The following is a 23209-nucleotide window of genomic DNA, read 5'->3' as shown; positions in this document are numbered from 1 at the left end:
AGTGAAATCTTTCAAATAAAAAAAGAATTTTCAAAATTGGTTAGGAAATGAGGATGTTATGAGGTAACAAACATTACAAAAAAAACCTACGCATCGAATTGAGAACCTCCTCCATTTTTTGAAGTCGGTTAATAACAACAACACAGCTCTTAATAAAATGGAGTAGGTACGTGACATTATGTCGACCCAGTTTTCCCCTAAAGTACAACAATACAAAGACTCGTATCATTTAACTGTCGTCTTCTAACTCAAGGTTTAAGGCCTAAGGGTCAATTTGTAACGTGCGAGGCAAACAAATTCGTCGTTTGTGTGTTTTGCTTTAGTGAACAAACACCCATATTTGTGCAATGATAATTTTATACTATAGATCGGTTACGTCCCTACAAAATCACCGCAAACAGTGATCTGAACAATAAGCTACAAAACTAAGCGCACACAATTTTGTCTTTAATTCCATTATTTATTTATGTACGTATATAGTTTTTACACTTCCTGAGCACACAAATCGATATCGTAGATGATATATAGGTATTATTTGTATAAATAGCGTTCGTTGTTGACCACAACTAACATTGAGATGTAGAAATTTCCTCTTTTGAGCGCCTCATTTTTCATAGCCTAGTAACACATCTAACAGTATTTAACATCATTGTATTTGTGAATATTATGTATTTTTAAAATAATATACATATGTATAGATAGATATGTCTTAAAACATTATAAAATTGTCCTCTTTATTCCCCGCAATTCAAATAAATGGCTGTGCTACGAGTGGGTACGAAAATAGTTGCGGGCGGGCATCGAACCCTCGACCTCTCGGATGTATTCCGGCTCTTTGTCGAGATGGTTCATTGATGTCTAAAAAGGTTGATTCACTTGCGGAATTGAGTCTATGGATCTATGTATCATGTATGTTTATTTTACCTAGTGGCGCAGTGGTATGCGTATGGACGGAGGTCCTGGGTTCGATCGGCTGAGCCGATTGTGTGTTTCTTTAATTGGTCCAGGTGTGGCTGGTGGGAAGCTTCGGACGTGGCTAGTTACTACCCTATCGTACCCACGTACCATCCAAGTGATCTAGCGTCCCGGTATGATATAGTGTAGAAACCGAAAGGCGTGTGGATTATCATTTAACTTCTAACGAGTTAGTCAAGGGATAACTTGTAAAGAATAAAAAAAAAAAAAAACATTAGCGCAAATTTCTTTTTAGGTTGTTCTTAGGTTGGTAGGTTTTAGAGCAAGGAAAAAATAAGTCCGAGCTGTTTAATTAAACAAATATTAACCTTACCATCATCTGCCTCAACTTCAGCAATCGGGGACACAAACGTAATTTGTAACATAAATCCTACTACTAATAAATTCACGGAAGACACCATTCTGTCTAACAAATTGATAGCCGTAATCCTTTTAATTAATCACTATCGGTCTTACGGATTAATTTATTCAGCAAAAAGTCACTTTTGTTGGAAAAAGTATCGTAATTTTTTACGAAACCCGAAAGCCGGCCACGAGCGGTCGATCGGACGTGCGCTCGCGCTGCGCAGTGACTTCTGTACGACTAACAAAACTATAAAATACTGAAAGGTTCAACATACACTGGCATGCCTTTTGCCTAAGCAATTAAAGCTCGGAACAGGGAAAGAAAGGAACTAATAAGTTCTATGGTAGAGTTGGTAGCCATTTATCTCGCAGCGGGTATTCAAAGAAAAGCAAAAGTTAGATCTATTAATATCTCGGCCGCTGCAAGTTGCGCTGTACTTAACTCACCTTGGATTTACAACTGGTTATTTTAATTTAATTATACTTTTGCATTCGATTTAAATAGATTACTATGCAGTATCTAAAATTGGAAGTGTGCATTATGCATTAGTAGGTGTTTTATAATACTTCATTAAAATTAACCTAGTTTGCATAAAAGTTTTTTTTTATACATTACAAGTTAGCCCTTGACTATAATCTCACCTGATGGTAAGTATGATGCAATCCAAGATGGAAGCGGGCTAACTTGTAACTTGTTATTTTCATCCTCCTGAAAATCTATGTCCCTCTCGGTATCTACACGGTATCGTACCGGCACGCTTGACGGTACGTCTTTGTCGGTAGGGTGGTAACTAGCCACGGTCGAAGCCTCCCACCAGCCAAAATAGTTTTATATGTTTATCTTGCGCGTAGAGTTCTTTATTAGAAACATATATTTTTAACATGTCCTTCGTATAGGTAATCAGTGGCGTGCATTTCATACATGCATTAAAGCACAGCTTACCTCAACAAATGCTTTGTTAATGCTTATCCAATGCACATTTTCGCAGTTTGGTTAAATTGACTTAGGAGTATGTGGATTTTGGGAATCTAAATTTTAAAACCCATTTCTTCTTTTAGTACTTTGTAATTCTACTGAAATTATTTAACTAAGGACATTGAATTTTTCTTAAACTTCTGGGAATTTAATTCATTAAAATGATTGAAATTACGTTTTGTTGTTACCATGCTTGTATCTTCTCCTGATGAGGGTATAGGTACGTCCATGAAATAATATAGTACGTTTAGCAAAAAAAGATATCTCTGCCATAAATTGACGCTCAGACCAGGGTCTCCCCCAGCCAGTATGACGCTGTGAACTCTTCTACGGTACGAAATACAGGCCTAAGACAGCGGGTTATAACTAATTTTAATGCAGCTTTTTTTCTTTCCATATAAGTATAAAATAAAAGTACATTATGATATGTTTTTTTTTTCATTTATCCTAGGTATTCGATATTCGTTATCATGAGGTCAGGTTTAGGCAGCTGCAACAGCTCGAGAATCAAGATAAACTCAAATAAATTACTTGTTATTAAAACGTGACAGATTGCTTTTCTATTTTAAATTAAGTAAAAGTGTAATTCTATTTTAACGCTAAACTTGATGCTATCTAAATCGAAACAAGAGATTTATTTATAGTTGTATCTCCGTCTCGTAGATCCCAAAATAAACTTTCATGAATGTGAACCGATATATTTACTAACATAGAGGATACGCCGATTTATTGACGCATGCGTATTACACCAGCGCGCGCACTGTTATCACCTGATAAGCCCATTCACTCCAGAATCAAGCCTTCCGAGCCAAACATGTTGCTCAAAAAATAACATTGAAACGTAAACTGAAACAAATACCAAAATGGGCAACCAATTTAATGTTGTGGCTGTTGTGGCGTGCTTTAAGACACTACTTTTCCTCTTCAATATTGTGTTCTGGGTAAGTTTTCATTTAAAAGTAATTTTCAGTGATAAAGCTATCCTAGAAGCTCTCTAAATGTCAAAGTTAAACAGCTTTTTGTTATGAACTACAAAATAATCTGTACAGAGCAATATTTGCGTTACAAGGAAAATTAGTTAATTATTCATTTGTTTTTATTTTGTTTATTCAAATTACCGCTTAGACACAACTTCATCTGATGTTATGTGACGATTAAATTATAGGATGGCATATATTTTCTCATGTTTTTTATTGAATTAAAAATTGTAGTAACAACGATTTCCTATATATTTTCACGGTGGTATTAAATCCAATCATAGTAACTCCAATTCATTACAGTTTATTTCATGTAAGATGGTGCGGGTGTCAGTTCGTTTCACTCTTGAAAGTTTGCCGCGATTTACGATAGTAGTACGTATTATGAACGTCATACAGACGACTGTCACCGTACCCATGCTATCTGAAAAAAACACTTTAAATTCCGCCACTTACCTTCTATGTATTTTTTTAATTAGGTAGTGACTAAAGTATGCCCTTAACTGACTCAAAATAAACGGATTAAGTGTAGAAACACCAATTTTAATTGGCTAACAATAACAAACGAGCATTATTTAATTAAAGCTGTCAATTTAATAATTGAGACTTTCACAAAGCGCGATGTAAAAGACGGTTTTCTTTTCTTCACTGTCATGTTCTTTGTGTCTATTGTATTTACGGTTACGGTTTGAATGATGCGAATGATGAGAATGCAATACTTTCACAGCTGACGGGCCTTCTCATGCTAGTTTTGGGCCTCTGGGCGGAGTTCGGCCTTTACAAGTATATGGAGATGTCCCCGGAGTTCTCGGGGACTGCCCCGCTCGTTATCATTGTGATGTGGCGGCAAAACGGAGAATTTAATGGAGATAATCCCGAACGAGAAGTTAAGAGAGGTAGGTAATTGTTAAGTAATGAACTTAGCGCTTTTGACCCCAACAAAGTTAGTAAGGAAGGTCCGGTCAGCGACCTGCGCATAGTAAGGACATACAAAGGCCTATAGCCATGTGGCTCGTCGATTCTTTTTCTACAAACGCTAACGCTTCAGAATCTTAAAAAAATTACGGATATGACAATTCCAAAACCTGATCACGTGACCTGTCGATAGCAAATGTCATTCCCATACATTTTTTTTTAATTTTCGAAGCGTTTGCGATTATAGACAGAGAATCGATGTGCTAAATGACTACAGACCCAGTAGCACTATGTTACATCGGTCGCCCTACATCGACTGCATACCTCGTTACACATACTGCATACTTAAATCTATTTAAGGTAAATTGTTTGTACCCTTAATGGACTGAACAATGTCTTTATGTAACATACCTTAAGCGTTGGAACGCCTATAGACAAACACTTCAAGTGTCTGGTTAGCTACAATATTTAATCTTAGAAAGTTTGTTCGACAGTAAATCCAACGAACGAATCACATTAATCACATTAATGTGCTACCGTATCTGCCAATCCCACTGCTCTTTCTGCCAAATAATATGCAAATCGATTGACGAAAGATGTGTTAAACTTTCTAACCGGCAATAAAAAATCCGGTCTAATGTCTAACGATGTTCTTAACGCTTTGACATATTATGGTTTTAGATCACTGTGGTTGTATGACAAGTGATCAAACAACTGATAAACCATCTGAATTCTCCGTCTAAACAATTAACTATCACAAAATTAAAGCTAAGCAAACCAAAGTGAAAGTGAGCGTGGTCCGTTTCTTAGTAATAAGAGTAGGTAAGTTGTTTGGCGCGACATTTCATTTGAATTCAGCCGAACCGCACATAAATCTGACAGGGGGTCAAACCTTAACACAAGGGAAGTGTGTCGTGGTAAAGAATGTAACCTCAGTTTATTTTTCGGTTAAAAGGAGACCGCGCGTTTTACGACTGCACTTAGTGTTTTATTTTTCTTTGTAAAATGTAAAATTGGGGCACTGTCTTGTGGAACATGGCCTGGGGTTTCTTACTAGGTCTGTAAGACAGTTCCATGGATTATTATACTCTACAGTAATAATTTTGATTGATTTTTTTTTATTAAATAAGGTAGTAATTGACGGTCTCCGTGGCGCAGTGGTATGCGCGGTGGATTTACAAAACGGAGGTCCTGGGTTCGATCCCCGGCTGGGCAGATTGAGATTTTCTTAATTTGTCCAGGTCTGGCTGGTGGGAGGCTTCGGCCGTGGCTAGTTACCACCCTACCGGCAAAGACGTACCGCCAAGCGACTTAGCGTTCCGGTACGATGCCGTGTAGAAACCGAAAGGGGTGTGGATTTTCATCCTCCTCCTAACAAGTTAGCCCGCTTCCATCTTAGACTGCATCATCACTTACCATCAGGTGAGATTGTAGTCAAGAGCTAACTTGTAAAGAATAAAAAAAAAAAAAAGTAGTCCTGCCAGCTCTCATACTAAAGTGCTGCCAGTGACTCATACTAAAGTCACAAGGAATTATGATGTAAGATCTAATAAAAATTCACCAAATTTCATATTAATTTGATAAGTTAAGTTTAAGTCTGAATGTATAGGAGCAAGTGAGGCGGTGATTAGTCGTTCAGTACTATTACCGATTTTATCAGCTCCATCTCGATTAGTGTTGCCACTTGCAAGGCTAGCAACTGCGTGACCGTTAACGCATCCATAACGCCGCCGCAAACTGTTTCACTGACGTAATGACGCGATGTGGTCTCTCTCCGCCCGCGCCGCTGGGTTGTGGGTCATATTGACAAAAACTCACAACAAATAAACTGGGTCGATTACACGGTAAATACTTGGAGCGGTAAACATTTTCACGTCAGGTGATTTATGTAGTGCGATTTAATTAGATGCTTATTTGAAAATAATGCAACACGTGATTTAGGGTTTACAGTTTTTATTCTCAGTTAAGAATATATTATAGTTGTGTTTTCTTTAATTGATTAGTGTTTTCTGTGGTATTAGTATCTTTAATCGTAAGAAACAATTTGAATATCCACAATAAAACAAGGAATAAAATAGTTACAAAGCATTTGTCCAGTCCATTTTCATCCATCCATCCCAAGAGGTCCATCCCAAGAGGGTAGGGTATAATAAATGAATGGACCAACAAACCTCCTGGCAACAGAAATAATCGTAATCTGCATGCTTTTTCGGGTTCTGAACTGTGCTCAAGTCATAGCGCCTGGTCCTAACCCTCCAAAATTTAAAACCCAAAAAAAATTAAATAAGTATGTGACTTTTTGTTTTGACTGTGTTTTTCACATTATGATCAAACAATAAACAAAAACAAAGACGTTTGAGATAACTTTACAGTTACTTAATTGACTTTTCAGTAATTAGCGATAGGTATACATCTAAAGAAACTCTTGAGACCTAAGTGGGTATTTGCTTAGCACACTAGACTGTATGTTGAACATTATTTACTTATTTAGTTTAAGTTTTCCACTATTGCTAGAAAGCTTTGGTACTTGACCTAAGGCTATACGTGGTTCCAATTTTCCAGATTTCTTTTGGTTTAATGTAAAAATGCAAATATTTTTAAAAGAAAGCGAATAATTTAGCTACTTGAAGATCAAAGAGAGCTCAAATAAGTGATGGCAGTTCCTCACTTTCTGCACTTAATAAATGCGTCTTTATTAATGTTATAAGCATTAAGTTTTATTTTTTAAATCAAGTAAATATCTAGAAATGTCTGTCTGTGATTTAAAAAATATTGCGTTTACTCAAGAGCTTATTATTATTTATACATACAACATATAAGAGTCCTGATAGCCCAGTGGATATGACCTCTGCTTTCGATTCCGGAGGGTGTTACTTCGAATACGGTCCGGGGCACGCACCTTCAACTTTTCAGTTATGTGCATTTTAAGAAATTAAATATCACGTGTCTCAAACGGTGAAGGAAAACATCGTGAGGAAACTTTTCTTAACTAAGCTAAACTTAAGCGTTTTCTTAACTATCTACGTGTCTGAAGTCTGCCAATCCTCATTGGCCAGGAATCTCATTCTAAGAAGAGATTTGTGCTTAGCAGTGAGCCGAATATAGTCGTGATTCTAAGCTTCAAATCCAATTCAAAAATAGTCCTGCAAAATACACTGTTAATAAAGCTGATTAAGGCACCTTTCGCGCAAGTTTCCCAACAATTCGTCTAGGCTAACCTAGTGTCTGAAACGATATTAAAGAATAATCATTCTAGCATGCTGCTGCAGCAAGCATTGTCATTAAAGAAAACATCACGATACATGTAACAGTAAAAACGGGCGTCACCTTATTCCAAGCAGTAAAAACGTTATCCATCATCTTGGCATTGACCTAATGTAGGTCTGGGTTAATACTATTCAAACGACGGACGGGTTTTTGCTCGCGGGTGATCTATCATGGGCGAACGGGAACTGTATCTGATAGACAGTGTCTCGGCTGGACAGGTGCTCGTTTGTTGCAGCAATTTGAGCGAAGGGACGGCGTGATTTACATCATTTGTATAAGTACGAGTACCTACTCGTACCTATACAATGTAGTTTACTGGAAGAAGAAGAAGAGTTTTTGCGTTGCGTTGATTTTTTTTACTACCTAATTAACTTAATTATAATAAAAATTTTAATAAAAAAAATACAACCGACTTCAAAACCTAAAAACGTACCCGCTAAACTAAAAAGTGAAAAATAACATCATAATATGTTCAACCTGCTGATCAGTATGAAGGCGGTGCTAAGCCGGTGATGTATTAATTTAAGCCATGTGAGAATATCTTATAGATTTAGATTTTGCAGACAGTGTTGTTTCATGTGGTCCTGTCAGAAATGGCTTTAATTAAGACAACACCGGCCAAGCACCGCCTTCATACTGATCAGCAGGTAGAACATATTATGATGTTATTTTTCACTTTTTAGTTTAGCGGGTACGTTTTTAGGTTTTGAAGTCGGTTGTATTTTTTTTATTAAAATTTTTATTATTTTTCCATTTTTAGTGTAAAATTTCATCTCAAACGAATACATCAGACCCCTAATGACAGTCACAACCCATCTTGGTACAAAATTCTCAGCAATACAAATTAATCAAGCCCAAGCACAAGGTAGCTACCGTAAACCGTTAAGGAGTTCCCTTAATTGACTTTGCTCTTCATCATCAGACCCCTAATAACAGACACAACTCATATAGGTAGAAAGTTCTCAGCAATACGAATTAATCAAGGCCAAACACAAGGTAGTTACTGTAAACTGTTAAGGAGTTCCCTTAATTGTCCTTGGTCTTCATCACCAAACCCCTAAATGACAGTCATAACCTATCTATGTGGAAAGTTCTCATTAATACAAATTAATCAAGCCCAAACACAAGGTAACTGCTGTGAATCGCCGAGGAGTTCCCTCGTCTGTTTTATGGCTCCATCATGAGATCGACTTTAAACCTTCATGAAATTATAGTGCTTAAAAGTACTAAATGGAAAAGTATACGAACACACTAGACACCCATATAATTTTTGAAAGTTCCCCTCAATTTCTCCAGGATTCCACCATCAGATCTTGACATGATGGCAATGGGACCAAATGGGGGCTATACCGTTTCAAACAAAAAAAGAATTTTTGAAATCGGTCCAGGCGTCTTTGAGTAATCGGTGTACATACATAAAAAAAAAAAAAAAAAAAAAAAAATACCGACCGAATTGAGAACCTCCTCCTTTTTGAAGTCGGTTAAAAAAACACTAAACATTAACTTAGTTAAAAAAATCTGGACCATTGTATGATTTTCAACATTCGATAAGAACAGTCTTTACACTCTCACAAGAATTTTAACTTCTCTAAACCTTCAAAACTTTTCGGTCAAAACAGATGGCCTATTTGACGGAAAATGGAAAACTATCACTGATATATAATAGGAAGGCAGGCAGGAGGAACAAGAATAGCGGTAGTGATTCACGAGACGAGCTCTGCTACGAGACGAGAAAAGCTACAACAACAAAGGGAATGATAGCTAGAAATGCCTAGAGTTTAAGTCTATGGCACAATCTAGGGTGTACATCTAGCGAGTCTATCTTGAAGGTAGAATCTATTATCTACTGTGCTTACGAGTGTAATTACGAGTCCTATAAGCAGACTGACAGAATGATCTAAATTCGAACAGTAGGCAACTGGCAAGGCATAAATTCTTGTTTAATTTATCTGTTTTAAGTCTGGTGTTTTCTAGGCAAATAATAAAATTACAGAATTCAGTTAATTAAACGATCTAAATAAATCCCCGTGTTTCACTGTGTATTATAGTTAAGCCAAGTCTTACAAATAAAACTGATCTAACAAGACAGAGACCAAAAGAAACGAAGATGATAATGTCAATAGGTGTCAACATGTCGTTCTAAAATTCGAGACCACGTCAAAAGATGAATAAAAATAGATTGAGAGATAAATGGTTTTAAATTTATTCCCTTTGTTTCATATAGTGCAGTTAATTCGGTCAAAACTGTACCGTGGTTGCTGCGTGATGCAAGATAAGCCTCGTTTGCGATGCAACGATTAGAGATACGAGTATACCTAGATAGCAGGTACTTATTATTATATACTAGGTACAAGTAGCTGACCCGGTAAACGATTTTCAGTCATATGAATTTCTTTCGTACAAACAAATCAAAGGTATTCATTGTACACTGGCGGAAATAAAAAGAAGAAAATATTTTTTAAAACTATTTTTGATTAAGTATACAAATCTACGAATTTACTTTAATTCTTTCGAAATAATATTCATTCTGTCCCAAGAAAAGCAACACTAATAAGGGTAATAATGGCGGATTGATGACGTTTTCAATGCAATAATCGATTTGACGTTTGCTGTCAATTGTCATGTCATAGTTGTTTTATGGGCGCCATCTTGATTTATCTCGAAAACTTGGGTTTTAATTTTATTTATTTCGTTTTAGATTATTCACTTATTTGAATTTTAATAAAATCCTTCCATTTTTTAAACTATAATGATACGGGGTACAAGAGTGGACCTGAAATGGACTATCTCTTTTCAATTAAATTCATCATCATCCATCATCATCATTATTAACCTATTTGAACTGCCCACTAAATAGCCAAAGCCAGGCCTCCCTCCTTATTCATCATTAACAATCCATTTGGCTCATTCACTGTTGAGCACGAGTCGAATGACAGGGGTTAGGCCTTCGTCCACCACACTGACCAAATGAAGATTGGTAGACTTTACACACGTAGAGAACTAAGAAAATTCTCATGTATGCAGTTTACCTCACGATGTTTTGCCTTCACCGTTTGAGAGACGTGATATTCAATTTCTTAAAATGCACATAACTGAGAAATTGGAGGTGCACGCTCCGGGCCAGATTCGAACGCCTTCCAAATAGTAGGCAGAGGGCATATCCACACTAAACTATCACGTCTCCCCCTTTTAGTAGAAGATATATAGAGCTTAGAGTTTAGACCATTCTGCTCCATTGCTAGTTAACGGGATTAAGATAATAACGTATCAGATATGTGAATCAATAGTACCAGAATCGACAGCTAACGCGCTCTTAGAGGCACGGGGCGCTACACTTAATTCCGAGTGTACAATTCCGAGCGGAGAATTCTTACTGAAAATATCTTAGTACAAAGAAAAGCTCAGATTTAAAAAAATTGATGATCAAAATGACCCAATCCAGGACCTCGTGATCCGAAATCACATAGGCTAACCACAGTACACAAAGAGATCCGTCGACGCTATAGTAATAGTCAATGCTCTGTGGTCGACCCGATGTGGAGTGGAGGAGTGCGACCACGAATACCGTGACATTTACCATGATTTTTTAAACACGCTTAAATTAGCTTCACTTGTAACTATGTAGATATGTAAGAAAATATTGGAATTTTAATTTGGTCTTCGATTAGGATGAAATTTTGCACACGCTCTGAGTTCAGTTGACAACACATGACTAGCTAAGAAACGTCATTGCAAATCCAATATGGTGGCCTCCCCGGCGGACTGGCTGTTTGAAATCCATGATATGGATATCAAATGAAAGGGTTTGCTGTCAGGAATACGAAAATGAGTGTGTGTTAAAAGCGTGTTTTTTAGTTTTTAAAACTATTATATTTTATTATTTAAATTAGAATTGGGTAGGTTTGTACTTTGAGTAGATTGTGCAAAATATGAATATTTATGACAAACCGACATCCCGCGGTTTCGCCCGCGTATAGTTTTTGTTCCCGTGAGAATACTGGGATAATATTGACACTCAAAAATAACGTGGTTTTCTATTTTCAAAATCGGTTCAGTATCCAAAGATTAAAATAGCTCTATAAAATATACAGACGCGGCGGAGGACTTTTGTAGTGAGTCTATAATATCTATATTCTGAGTAGGCCGTGCGAAAAATGAATATTTTTCATGATTATGTATTTTTCTCAGATAAAAACCGGAACGAGTGGGGACGGCACGACACAACAGATTGCAACAGACCCGTTACAGAGTTCAACGCGAAAGAGTGTGATAATCTCTAATTTGCAGTAAACCACCATTGTTACTAGACTTTTATGTAATAACTATCGTGGGACAAGTAATTATGAGTTCCGTTGCTGATATTCTACATAATTCTATGTAATTTTATGCAGGGGCTGCAAAAAACTATCTATAATGTAAGGTGGCACTAGCAATCATGTCGATTGCAGATTGCAAGAGCTCTTTCAATTTAAATTCGCTGTTTTTTACTCTGTTCGCCTTTTATGACATCAATACTTGCATACTGAGATTATAAATCCAAAGGTAAGCATGTTGTCCTTTTTCGTCTTCCACAATACCGATTATTATAAATTTTAGTAGAGATAATAATTGAAACTCAACGCAAAACCAGAAAATGGACTTGTTATACCAGAAAAATCCATGGTTCCCGCGGGATTTGTGTAAAACAGAAATTTTCACTCGAACGCAGTTGCGGACGGATTTCGACATTGATCGTCAGTGACAGAGTCATTATTACCCGCTATCTCACATTAAAACAGCGTGGTGGGTCTAAGCTTCTATTACTTCTTCAAAACGCTAATGTTGATGATGATTAATGATTATAGGTTGGCGATCTGGATGGTACTGAGTTCGATTTCCAGCTTGAGTCCATAAAATTTAATAATATTTTCTAAATTGCCTCGGATCTGGGGATAGGCATCGGCCATATCGTATTGCCGCGTAGAAATCTTCAGAGGTAAGTGTGGAATAATTCATCTCATTCTGAGAGGAAACTCGAGCAGCAGTGAGCCGAATATGGGTTGATAATGATGATGATGATGAGTAGAATAAACTCGTACGAAAGCTAGCCCCCATCTGTCATTACCTACCAGGTGAGATCGGACATCGGAATCAAGGGCCAAATTGACATTGAATAAAAAAAACAACCCTACAAATTCTGCAAACAAAACAGTAACGTCTACGCCTATCAATTAACCAACGTTAAACGTAATCTTAAAATTAAAATAAAATCTTTTTAACAATAAAAAAAATTACCCGACTTTGTAATCACAAAAATAAACTAAAAAGTAAAAAAAAACATCGTATGTGCTACCTTCTGATCACTTTGAAGGCAGTGCCAAGCCAGTGACGTAATAATTAAATTAATTTTAATTAATAATTTAAAGATTTTATTTTTAAGGTTTTATTCTGTCCTAGCATAGTGAACGAAAGCGCCACGATACGGGCAATTTCGTTATTTTCATTTTAACACAAAATTACAGAACCTATTATCATGAAAATTGAATGGGGCCAATCTGGAAGTGAAATCTTTCAAATAAAAAAAGAATTTTCAAAATTGGTTAGGAAATGAGGATGTTATGAGGTAACAAACATTACAAAAAAAACCTACGCATCGAATTGAGAACCTCCTCCATTTTTTGAAGTCGGTTAATAACAACAACACAGCTCTTAATAAAATGGAGTAGGTACGTGACATTATGTCGACCCAGTTTTCCCCTAAAGTACAACAATACAAAGACTCGTATCATTTAACTGTCGTCTTCTAACTCAAGGTTTAAGGCCTAAGGGTCAATTTGTAACGTGCGAGGCAAACAAATTCGTCGTTTGTGTGTTTTGCTTTAGTGAACAAACACCCATATTTGTGCAATGATAATTTTATACTATAGATCGGTTACGTCCCTACAAAATCACCGCAAACAGTGATCTGAACAATAAGCTACAAAACTAAGCGCACACAATTTTGTCTTTAATTCCATTATTTATTTATGTACGTATATAGTTTTTACACTTCCTGAGCACACAAATCGATATCGTAGATGATATATAGGTATTATTTGTATAAATAGCGTTCGTTGTTGACCACAACTAACATTGAGATGTAGAAATTTCCTCTTTTGAGCGCCTCATTTTTCATAGCCTAGTAACACATCTAACAGTATTTAACATCATTGTATTTGTGAATATTATGTATTTTTAAAATAATATACATATGTATAGATAGATATGTCTTAAAACATTATAAAATTGTCCTCTTTATTCCCCGCAATTCAAATAAATGGCTGTGCTACGAGTGGGTACGAAAATAGTTGCGGGCGGGCATCGAACCCTCGACCTCTCGGATGTATTCCGGCTCTTTGTCGAGATGGTTCATTGATGTCTAAAAAGGTTGATTCACTTGCGGAATTGAGTCTATGGATCTATGTATCATGTATGTTTATTTTACCTAGTGGCGCAGTGGTATGCGTATGGACGGAGGTCCTGGGTTCGATCGGCTGAGCCGATTGTGTGTTTCTTTAATTGGTCCAGGTGTGGCTGGTGGGAAGCTTCGGACGTGGCTAGTTACTACCCTATCGTACCCACGTACCATCCAAGTGATCTAGCGTCCCGGTATGATATAGTGTAGAAACCGAAAGGCGTGTGGATTATCATTTAACTTCTAACGAGTTAGTCAAGGGATAACTTGTAAAGAATAAAAAAAAAAAAAAACATTAGCGCAAATTTCTTTTTAGGTTGTTCTTAGGTTGGTAGGTTTTAGAGCAAGGAAAAAATAAGTCCGAGCTGTTTAATTAAACAAATATTAACCTTACCATCATCTGCCTCAACTTCAGCAATCGGGGACACAAACGTAATTTGTAACATAAATCCTACTACTAATAAATTCACGGAAGACACCATTCTGTCTAACAAATTGATAGCCGTAATCCTTTTAATTAATCACTATCGGTCTTACGGATTAATTTATTCAGCAAAAAGTCACTTTTGTTGGAAAAAGTATCGTAATTTTTTACGAAACCCGAAAGCCGGCCACGAGCGGTCGATCGGACGTGCGCTCGCGCTGCGCAGTGACTTCTGTACGACTAACAAAACTATAAAATACTGAAAGGTTCAACATACACTGGCATGCCTTTTGCCTAAGCAATTAAAGCTCGGAACAGGGAAAGAAAGGAACTAATAAGTTCTATGGTAGAGTTGGTAGCCATTTATCTCGCAGCGGGTATTCAAAGAAAAGCAAAAGTTAGATCTATTAATATCTCGGCCGCTGCAAGTTGCGCTGTACTTAACTCACCTTGGATTTACAACTGGTTATTTTAATTTAATTATACTTTTGCATTCGATTTAAATAGATTACTATGCAGTATCTAAAATTGGAAGTGTGCATTATGCATTAGTAGGTGTTTTATAATACTTCATTAAAATTAACCTAGTTTGCATAAAAGTTTTTTTTTATACATTACAAGTTAGCCCTTGACTATAATCTCACCTGATGGTAAGTATGATGCAATCCAAGATGGAAGCGGGCTAACTTGTAACTTGTTATTTTCATCCTCCTGAAAATCTATGTCCCTCTCGGTATCTACACGGTATCGTACCGGCACGCTTGACGGTACGTCTTTGTCGGTAGGGTGGTAACTAGCCACGGTCGAAGCCTCCCACCAGCCAAAATAGTTTTATATGTTTATCTTGCGCGTAGAGTTCTTTATTAGAAACATATATTTTTAACATGTCCTTCGTATAGGTAATCAGTGGCGTGCATTTCATACATGCATTAAAGCACAGCTTACCTCAACAAATGCTTTGTTAATGCTTATCCAATGCACATTTTCGCAGTTTGGTTAAATTGACTTAGGAGTATGTGGATTTTGGGAATCTAAATTTTAAAACCCATTTCTTCTTTTAGTACTTTGTAATTCTACTGAAATTATTTAACTAAGGACATTGAATTTTTCTTAAACTTCTGGGAATTTAATTCATTAAAATGATTGAAATTACGTTTTGTTGTTACCATGCTTGTATCTTCTCCTGATGAGGGTATAGGTACGTCCATGAAATAATATAGTACGTTTAGCAAAAAAAGATATCTCTGCCATAAATTGACGCTCAGACCAGGGTCTCCCCCAGCCAGTATGACGCTGTGAACTCTTCTACGGTACGAAATACAGGCCTAAGACAGCGGGTTATAACTAATTTTAATGCAGCTTTTTTTCTTTCCATATAAGTATAAAATAAAAGTACATTATGATATGTTTTTTTTTTCATTTATCCTAGGTATTCGATATTCGTTATCATGAGGTCAGGTTTAGGCAGCTGCAACAGCTCGAGAATCAAGATAAACTCAAATAAATTACTTGTTATTAAAACGTGACAGATTGCTTTTCTATTTTAAATTAAGTAAAAGTGTAATTCTATTTTAACGCTAAACTTGATGCTATCTAAATCGAAACAAGAGATTTATTTATAGTTGTATCTCCGTCTCGTAGATCCCAAAATAAACTTTCATGAATGTGAACCGATATATTTACTAACATAGAGGATACGCCGATTTATTGACGCATGCGTATTACACCAGCGCGCGCACTGTTATCACCTGATAAGCCCATTCACTCCAGAATCAAGCCTTCCGAGCCAAACATGTTGCTCAAAAAATAACATTGAAACGTAAACTGAAACAAATACCAAAATGGGCAACCAATTTAATGTTGTGGCTGTTGTGGCGTGCTTTAAGACACTACTTTTCCTCTTCAATATTGTGTTCTGGGTAAGTTTTCATTTAAAAGTAATTTTCAGTGATAAAGCTATCCTAGAAGCTCTCTAAATGTCAAAGTTAAACAGCTTTTTGTTATGAACTACAAAATAATCTGTACAGAGCAATATTTGCGTTACAAGGAAAATTAGTTAATTATTCATTTGTTTTTATTTTGTTTATTCAAATTACCGCTTAGACACAACTTCATCTGATGTTATGTGACGATTAAATTATAGGATGGCATATATTTTCTCATGTTTTTTATTGAATTAAAAATTGTAGTAACAACGATTTCCTATATATTTTCACGGTGGTATTAAATCCAATCATAGTAACTCCAATTCATTACAGTTTATTTCATGTAAGATGGTGCGGGTGTCAGTTCGTTTCACTCTTGAAAGTTTGCCGCGATTTACGATAGTAGTACGTATTATGAACGTCATACAGACGACTGTCACCGTACCCATGCTATCTGAAAAAAACACTTTAAATTCCGCCACTTACCTTCTATGTATTTTTTTAATTAGGTAGTGACTAAAGTATGCCCTTAACTGACTCAAAATAAACGGATTAAGTGTAGAAACACCAATTTTAATTGGCTAACAATAACAAACGAGCATTATTTAATTAAAGCTGTCAATTTAATAATTGAGACTTTCACAAAGCGCGATGTAAAAGACGGTTTTCTTTTCTTCACTGTCATGTTCTTTGTGTCTATTGTATTTACGGTTACGGTTTGAATGATGCGAATGATGAGAATGCAATACTTTCACAGCTGACGGGCCTTCTCATGCTAGTTTTGGGCCTCTGGGCGGAGTTCGGCCTTTACAAGTATATGGAGATGTCCCCGGAGTTCTCGGGGACTGCCCCGCTCGTTATCATTGGGGTTGCTACCCTGATTGTACTCATCAGCTCGGTGGCGTTCTCTGGCATCATTAAAGGACAACCTGTGCTGTTGTATATTGTAAGTAAAGGCTTTTGTTAAATAGTGTAGCTTCATGACACGACATTTAGTTTTAATATTTAGCCGCAGCTAAAATTCAATAGGCGCAATGTACGTATGTACGTACGTACGTACGTACGTTTGATTACATACGTACATTGCACTTTATACGTACGTCCACTTTTTTTTTTACGTACGTACGTAAAAAAAAAAGTGGAAGATACATCACCCCAGTGCCGGATTTATAAAGCCGCCAGTAGGCTATTGAATTTTTGCAGCCCTTACTGAAATCTGAAATTCGATAGGTATCCAATCTATACATTTACCGCCCTAGGCTCCAGCCTACTTAGCTTGCTGGTAAATCTACCACTGCATCACTTGAATATTTATCTAAATTAATTTAATTTGTTTTTTAAAAATGTGTAGGGTGACCAGATTATTTTTTTTTTCTGATTTTTTAAAGTTTTCTATCTTAAATCTGTATTTTCAATGTTGTAATTAAGATTTTTAAAATCTGATTTTGTTAAATATTACAGATTAAATCACCATTATTATGATACTATTATTATAAATAATGTTTCATTTGTTTTGTGGAAGCTTTGTGTGCAATATTTTTCTGTCATTAAATGACCAGTTCTTTTAAATATATGTATCATAAAAAATATGTATCAAACCGATCCGACTGTGTGAATTAGAAACGAAGGGAAAAAATTAGCTCAATTTACTAAAAATCTTTAAAATCTAACTAGTACGTACTACACTCCAACATCATGGGAAAGGCGTATAAGAAATTAATTACCATGGCAGCGTGTCTTGCGATAGTTATGTTGAGTTAAGTACCTACTCCAGATCTTACTCTGATTAGGCACATGATGCAGGTTAATAAGAAAGAATAGGTAGATGTGGCGTGTCTTTAAGTCATATCTTCTATTTGCTTAATATAAAAATTAATCGCTAAATGTGTTGCCAACGCAAATCTTGAGAACGGCTGAACCGATTTGGCTAATTATATTTTTTAGAATGTTCCTTGAAGTACGACGATGTTTTCACGCAATTTTTTTTAGGGGTAGGGTAGGGTAAATTAGGGGTTAGGCAAGGGTAGGGGTCTAGTAGTAGTAGGTAGTACTAGGGGTCCACTAGTAGATAATAATGACGTACGCTACAACTGCACAAAAGAAACTCTATTTAGTGCAGTTTGAAGTACCTTATTTTATACCTAACTGAAAAAGTCATCGGTTATTTTATATACAATTAATTTAAGATTTTTTTTACATTCTTAATTGACTCAGGTCTGTTCTACCTGACTGGCTAGATGCCAGCCTACTGAAAATGCTTAAGTACTACTTAACAAGTGGTTTGACGTTCCTGTATGATCCTACTTAATGACCAGATGGGAATATTGGTTGGATTAACTTTGCCCCTCTCCCTTGCCCTGCCATTAACTACAATCTTACCTGATGGTAAGTGATGATGCAGTCTAAGACGGAAGCGGGCTAACTTGTTAGTAGATGTAAATCCACACCCCTTTCGGTTTCTGCGTAGTACAAGATTTTAGGTGTCTCGGTTTAACAGGAGCGTGGCGACAGGGCACCATCCTGCACCACCACGCGCGCTTATGATTTTTTTATGACCTGCGTGTAGGGTTCTACCGCAGACGTCATACATTTCGGAGACGTCATAAATATTTTGGAGATGTCATAAATATTGCAACCGACTATACCTATTAAATGTAGTAGCTTATTGCTTACCTATGTACAAATCACTTGTACTAATATATGTACAAGTACATATATTATGTATAGATACAGGATATTTCATACCCCCGCGGCACAGTAAAAATACAATCGTATTTTTAGAAGACTCCTAATAAGTGACAAACTTTCGCATTCATTTTCTACATTAATTGTCACCTGTAATTTTTTCAGTATGGTGGATTTCTCATCTGCATATTTATGATGGAACTCGGAGTGGGTGCGTCAGCGATCTGTTACCGGGACACGTTTGCGAAAGGATTACACGACGGGCTGACAAAGTCGATCATTACTTACAATCCTAAAAAAGCCAACTTCGATTTTGCTCAAGCGACAGTAAGTAAATTTTTTTATGGTAAACTTGCTGACTACCGGAAGTTTCACTTGCGCATAATTCCCGCTCCCGTGTGAATACGAGGATAGGAATAAGATAAGATGTATGAGTATCAGATCTGCAGATTATATTTCGAAATTAATATCCAACCGGAATCAGTTTTAGATTTTACACGGGATTACAAAAAAAATAATTCAGTTGTTTTTCAGTGGGATTGAAAATAAACAAAAGAGAATGATATCTAGTTAGTGACAAATCTACTAAAATCTTAAATACCACTTCCAAATAATTTGTCCGTAATAGTTAAATTATGTGGTAACATCTGTCATCCACATACGAGTAATGTCCTGTGACCTGTGAAGTAAATTGTGGTTTATAATTATTTCAATTTTTAGAATCTCGATAGTTAGCGTACCTACCTACCGCTACCTCCATTGTAATTAATGTGGAGAGGTAACTATGCTAAGCAATTATAAACCTGAAATAAGTATTCCTAGGCAGCACATGAACTGCGTATCAAATCAAACTCGCCTCGATAGAGCCGTTTGCCTCATTTTGAAGACTAGCTTTATTACGGCGTTTTTTGACGCGGATGTAGGTAACTAAAATATAAGGTAACTTTAATGATACTAATAACATTTTAGTAATAGTATAATATTCTATTCAGTAGAACTTTTTTAGACAAACTCCAAGCTCAAGTGTTTTAAAAAACTCTAATAAGTACCAGCCCCTGTATTTTCCGTCTACGAACGCAAACGCATCTAAAACTAAAAAATGTATGGGAATGACAGATCTTGATCACGTGATCTGTCGATAGCAGATGTCATTCCCGTACATTTTTCTAGTTTTCGAAGAGGTAGCGATCTTAAAAAGAGAATCGACATGCCACTCGGGGCAGTACTTATTTTTAATTTAAATTTATTATTTGTGATTTTTACAGTTACAATGCTGCGGTGTATCTAACTATACGGACTGGATGCGACTGTCTCCTCAGCGTGTGATACCGATCTCTTGCTGCGTGGACAAAACCCGTTGCGTTACGGCTAACTACAGCGACGTTTACCAAAGAGTAAGAGTCTTTTTAACACGCTTTTATTAGCTTCACTTGTTACTATGTTTGTAAGAAAATCTTGGAATCCCAATTTGGCCCAATCCCGGTCTTCGATTAGGATGAAATTTGCACACGCTCTGAGTTCTACTAGCTAAGAAACATCATTACAAATCTAATATGGCGGCCTCCCCAAGATGGCGGACTGGCTGTTTGAAATCCACACCAATGATATGGATATCAAATGAAAGGGTTTGCTGTCATGAATACGAAAAAAACGTAGTCACGTGACCTTAATCCAATATGTTATCGTGAATTAAATCTTAATTAAACCTATGCGGATAAAAATACAAAATATATAGGTACTTTAAACTTATATGGTTGAGGGTCTGGATTCTAAAAATCTGCTGCCCTCCTAAAGCCACCACGGTCCAAACTCCATAATTGGCTACTGTACTTACTTATAATATGAGCATGAGCTGACAAACTTTCATAAAATGACTGACAAACTTCAGAAACTGTGATAAAATGACGAAGATCTGGGGTTCACGGGCTCTCTGTCTATAATTTTAAACTATAATAAAATAAATAAAATAGCCTTTTATTTTAAACAGGTTTTGGTTACATGAGTGTTGTGTTTGATTTGATTGATTATATTATGTCCCGCTGTTCAAAGTGTCTCCTGACATAGGCCTCCTCCAGCTATTTTTAAACTATACTTATTTTATTAATTTACAGGGATGCTACGAGGTATTATCGGAGTATCTGATGAACAATTTAAACATCGTGTTTGCGATAGCCATTGGAACGGCACTGCTGCCTCTGGTAGGCGCCATGGTCTCGTGCTCTCTGGCCAGGGGGATTGAAAAATCGAAATATGACGCCATCAATTGAATCATCGGCTCAACTACTGGACAAATGAATGTCAACTTTGAATCTCACGACTGAATAGTTCTTTTATATTCTATTTACGTGTATTATTACGGGATTTTTGAAGTATAAAATTCTATAAATGAAGGATTTATACCTGGGTATACACCTAATCTTCAATTTACTGTTTTTTAGGGTTCCGAACGTACGTAGTTTTGAATTTATATCAACAAATTTAAAGTTAAGTAGTGACTTGATCGGCAATTAAATATTTTTCCTTAAAACCTGGTTGTTCAGGCCTTGAATCTTCAGAATGTGGTGAATAATGTTATTATACATTTATATTTAGATAGATATTGTATTTACTACCTTTATATAGGTAATACATAACTACATACTCTAAATATTTAAACGCAAAAGGTAAAGAAATATCCGCAAAAATAATAAAACCGCTAGACGTACAAACACGAAATTTGGCAGAGAGGTAGTTTATAGTTAGTTGACATCCGCTAAGAAGGGATATTATTGTAACAGGGCCGGATTAAAGATGTCTAAAGCGGACTAAGTCACAGGCATCCCCTAGTTAGGAATATTAGTTAGGATATTACCTAGATATGGCATAATGCTGTCAGTTTATTAATAATTTTCAGTCAACTGCTTACATGAAGTAGTACGTACAACTCCTTGCCTCAAATGAGGGGTACCTCACGAGGACCTCGCGAGGTACCCCTAACCCCATGTAAAAATGATAAGTTACTCATCACTACAATCAGTGCTCTCATAAGCCGGCTCGGCATGAAATTTTAGTAAGTCAAGCTTCGGCTGAAACCTAAATAATTGTTTTCTGCCCTTGGGAGAAAAACGGTTACATTTAGTCATTGAGCCTTCGCTTGACTCGCTTGTGAGAGGTGTTTATATTCTGCCGGCGATGGCAAGACGTACTGTGAAGAAAATTTTCTTAGGATAGTAAATAAACGACATGCGTATATTCTCCCTCTACACCATACTATAGTCTGGCAAGTTTGTTGATGACACTCCTATGATATGCGGGCGAAGGGGGGAAAGACTGCGCGGGTGTGAAATCGTGCGTGCGGGGAACGAACTAACTTGCCAAGCTATAGTTGAAAGCCGCCCATCAATAGACCGCGATCTCCTGCCGATTGGAGACGATAGACGTCATACATAGTTGTGGTTAACTGTTTATATAGCGTTTTTCTCGATGTATACCTACAATCTACATAGTATATAATATATGTTTGTTACTGAACTTTAAATTCTATTTCCTTCTTGAGATATTGTCAATTTTAAAAAATAATACTTAGATATCTAATAAAGTTATATTATAAATTATATGATTATTTATAATTTTATTAACATACCTGCACACTGATTTCTTAGCATTCTCCTACCTAGTGTTTTTCAGATAGCATTGGTATGGTGACAGTTGCCTTATGACGTTCATAATACGTACGAATAACGTGAATCGCGGCAAACTTCCAAGAGTGAAACGAACTGTCACAGTACCCATGCTATCTGAAAAATACTAGTTATTATGGCGTGTAGCAGCGAGTGATTGTACTATTATAAATGTGAAGCACCTCGAAGAAGACCTGCTGTCTTGAGGACTTGTGACAAAAAATCCAGGAATTGAACCACTATTTTTATAGAATGAGATCTGGCTTAAGAAATATTTATTTCTAGTGCTAGATTAGACCATTATGAAAATAATACTCATTGAATTAATATAAAAACATGATCTTTTAACAAATTAGCTAAAAGCGGTTTCAGACTAGCGTTTTATTCGCGCGTATAAGGTCGTTTTTTGGAAGCGAATGTAGGCGCGTATAAGCGCGCCCATTGGCACACGCTCATCTCGTACGAGCGTTGACGTGCTTCTAAGGTCGTATATGTTATGATATTACTACTACGACACCACCGGTTCGAGCGAACACGTCGAAATGTACCCGTTTACGCGAGTTCGGATTTTTGAAGCACGTATGCTGAAGCGCAAAAAAAATACGCCAGTCTGAAATCACCCTTTGAA

General features: G+C 36.5%; 2 protein-coding genes across 2 annotated transcripts in view; one reads left to right on the top strand and one right to left on the bottom strand.

Annotated features, from left to right (window-relative positions):
* LOC112056756 (uncharacterized) overlaps positions 1–1554 on the bottom strand; it is a 30919-nt gene extending 29365 nt beyond the window's left edge. Inside the window, exon 1 of the mRNA XM_052891129.1 lies at positions 1289–1554. Within this exon, the coding sequence (XP_052747089.1) occupies positions 1289–1376 (88 nt within the window). The 5' untranslated portion in view covers positions 1377–1554. The remainder of the gene's footprint in view (positions 1–1288) is intronic.
* LOC112054901 (tetraspanin-7) lies at positions 1545–23082 on the top strand. The gene is made up of 7 exons (XM_052891134.1): positions 1545–3237; positions 4001–4169; positions 11644–16231; positions 16995–17183; positions 19088–19249; positions 20188–20316; positions 21034–23082. Exons 3-7 carry the CDS (start codon positions 16154–16156, stop codon positions 21187–21189), a joined length of 714 nt encoding a protein of 237 aa, XP_052747094.1. The 5' UTR covers positions 1545–3237; positions 4001–4169; positions 11644–16153; the 3' UTR covers positions 21190–23082.
* Positions 23083–23209: the final 127 nt, after the last annotated feature.

Source organism: Bicyclus anynana, chromosome 3 (assembly GCF_947172395.1).
Source record: "Bicyclus anynana chromosome 3, ilBicAnyn1.1, whole genome shotgun sequence".
Taxonomy (NCBI): domain Eukaryota; kingdom Metazoa; phylum Arthropoda; class Insecta; order Lepidoptera; family Nymphalidae; genus Bicyclus; species Bicyclus anynana.
This window is presented reverse-complemented; position numbering and strand designations above follow the sequence as displayed.